We start from the raw sequence: 2,133 nt of genomic DNA on the forward strand, positions 1-2,133 counted from the left end.
CACCACATCGTGCACGGCATCGTCCGGGGACGCACCGGCCAGCAGTGAATCGAACCCGGTGCACCCTGGCTTCCACTCTGGCACCTCCAACGTCCGCCGCGAGTGTTCGATCAGTGCCGCATAATTTTCGACCCCCTCATGGCACACAAAATCCCTCACATGGGTTACATTCGGAATGCGTTGTAGCTCGATGCGGGTTTTCAACGATTCGCATACGTCACTCCGTCGGATGAACATCTTCATCGAGCCACTGTGATGGGACCGTACCGAGCGCGACACTCGGTGCGTCAGCGTGCCACGGTACAGATGGCCCAGCAGCAGTACCAGCACACTGTCCCCGCACCACATCATGTTCTCCACCTCCAGGTTGCACGCCTGAGAGAACACGCAGCGCACAAACTGCTGCTGCTCTTCGTACCAGATGCAGATGAGGTGCGAAACGGTGATCACGATCACGCGCACCTCACCCATCTGGCGGGTGACATCCTCGCGCGCGGTCTGCAGATCACCGCCCGCCACCGAGAGGTGGATGATTTGCTCCATTCTGAAGGAAGAAACAGTCGCGTTTAGTGGTTGTGACCGCGAGTGCCTGTGGCCGCCGAAGGGGACCGAAGATACTCACAGCGGGTTTTTGAACGTTTTCACCTTAAAGCCGTACAGAATGTACAAGCAGGCCGGCAACGTCCACACCGCGATGGCAGCATTGCTGGACTCCACCAGGACGACCGTTGCATCCCGTTTCCCCGGAAGCACCAACGCTTTTGGCTGCACAAACACTTCATCGTGGGCATCGCGTTCCAACCCAAACTGACCGCCGTTCAGTCCCCACACGTACACCTCCTTGATGCCCACCGCGATCGAGTGGTAGTCCTTGGCGATGACGCGTGCGATCGTGTTGTTGCTGATGGAGAAAGAGATTAAAACATTGTCCGCGATCGTTGCGACCGTTGCCAACGTACTATAGGACCGAACGTTCGCTAATGTCCCGAAAGGTTAGCTGCTTCTCCGGTGGTGGGCTGATTCCCAGCTGGCAGTGTTTGTTCTCTCCGCAGGCGAAAATCTGAGGGCGTTAAAATCCGTTACAGACACATCCTGACCTGACCCCGGCTGGAGGGACTCTTGGTACTTACGCGATTATCGTCGCGCAGCAGAAGGGTGTGATATTTACCGGCACTAACGTCAACGATCGTCGTGTTCTGGGATGCAGGGACCGGCAACCTTTGTGGCCGGATGACCGTGTATTCACCATCCATGCCCAGGCGCCCGCCGACGCCAAACCCCACCACGTACACCTCCTTCGAGTCGGGTGGAAGAAACACACTGTGGTACGCACTGATCGCAACTCGTTTGATCCGAATGTTGTCTTCCAGAAAGCAGTCTATGAAATCGGGCCGCTCGCGCTCCCACAGTGAGTGGATGCCGAGGTTGTAATTCTTGTTCTTTCCCCACACCACGACCTCGGTGTCGCAGACCGGCAAACGCTTGCCGCTACTGCAGAGCTGCAACGGGTTCACGAAATCTTTGTCCGGCGTATCGAGTGCCGCACCGTGTTTCACCAGCCGTACGGCCGCCGCTACGCTTCCGTAGTACAGCGCCCGGTGAAGAGCCGTGTGGCCCGATTCCGCGTCCTTCTGCGCGATGTTCGCACCCTGATTGATGAGCCACTCAACGAGCACGTCCCGGCCAACCGATGCCGCCATGTGGAGCGCCGAACGCCCGTACTCGTCGAGAACGTTGGCAAAGTTGCGGCACGTTTTCGCAACGAACGCCGCCAACTGCTTATCCGGCACGGAGCGCTTGGTAAGCGCGGCGGTGATCGCGTTGCCATGGCTTACGAGACGACACTTGGCGGTGCACTCGTAATCGTACGTGTCGATGGTGAATTTCATCTGCCGGACCGGGGGTTGAGTCTGCAAAAAGGGACTGGAATTCTGCACTCTGCCACTGTGCCAAAGAACACGAAATCCGTAACCGGTGCAAGAAATCGAATTGCGACTGTTGTTGTTTTGATGATTGCTTCTTCGGTCACCGCTAACGTGTCATGACAGCGCGAGATTAACTGTGGCATTCGTTGGGCATATCCTTAGCGAAGTGACAGCTTTCAAAAAGACCGTTACCAGTGGTTGTCCGTGC

At 57.0% G+C, this 2,133-nt stretch overlaps 1 protein-coding gene across 1 annotated transcript; it reads right to left on the minus strand.

Annotated features, from left to right (window-relative positions):
* Positions 1 to 6: 6 nt before the first annotated feature.
* Positions 7 to 1,889, minus strand: LOC128277010 (inhibitor of Bruton tyrosine kinase-like; the record flags this gene model as incomplete). Its single annotated transcript, XM_053015462.1, has 4 exons — positions 1,131 to 1,889; positions 960 to 1,060; positions 623 to 901; positions 7 to 544 (listed from the first exon to the last, which is right to left on the minus strand). Coding segments are annotated over exons 1-4 (1,677 nt in total), but the record flags the coding sequence as incomplete, so codon positions are not given.
* Between the last annotated feature and the right edge of the window lie 244 nt (positions 1,890 to 2,133).

The sequence above is a fragment of the Anopheles cruzii genome, unplaced genomic scaffold, assembly GCF_943734635.1.
Source record: "Anopheles cruzii unplaced genomic scaffold, idAnoCruzAS_RS32_06 scaffold03426_ctg1, whole genome shotgun sequence".
Lineage (NCBI taxonomy): Eukaryota > Metazoa > Arthropoda > Insecta > Diptera > Culicidae > Anopheles > Anopheles cruzii.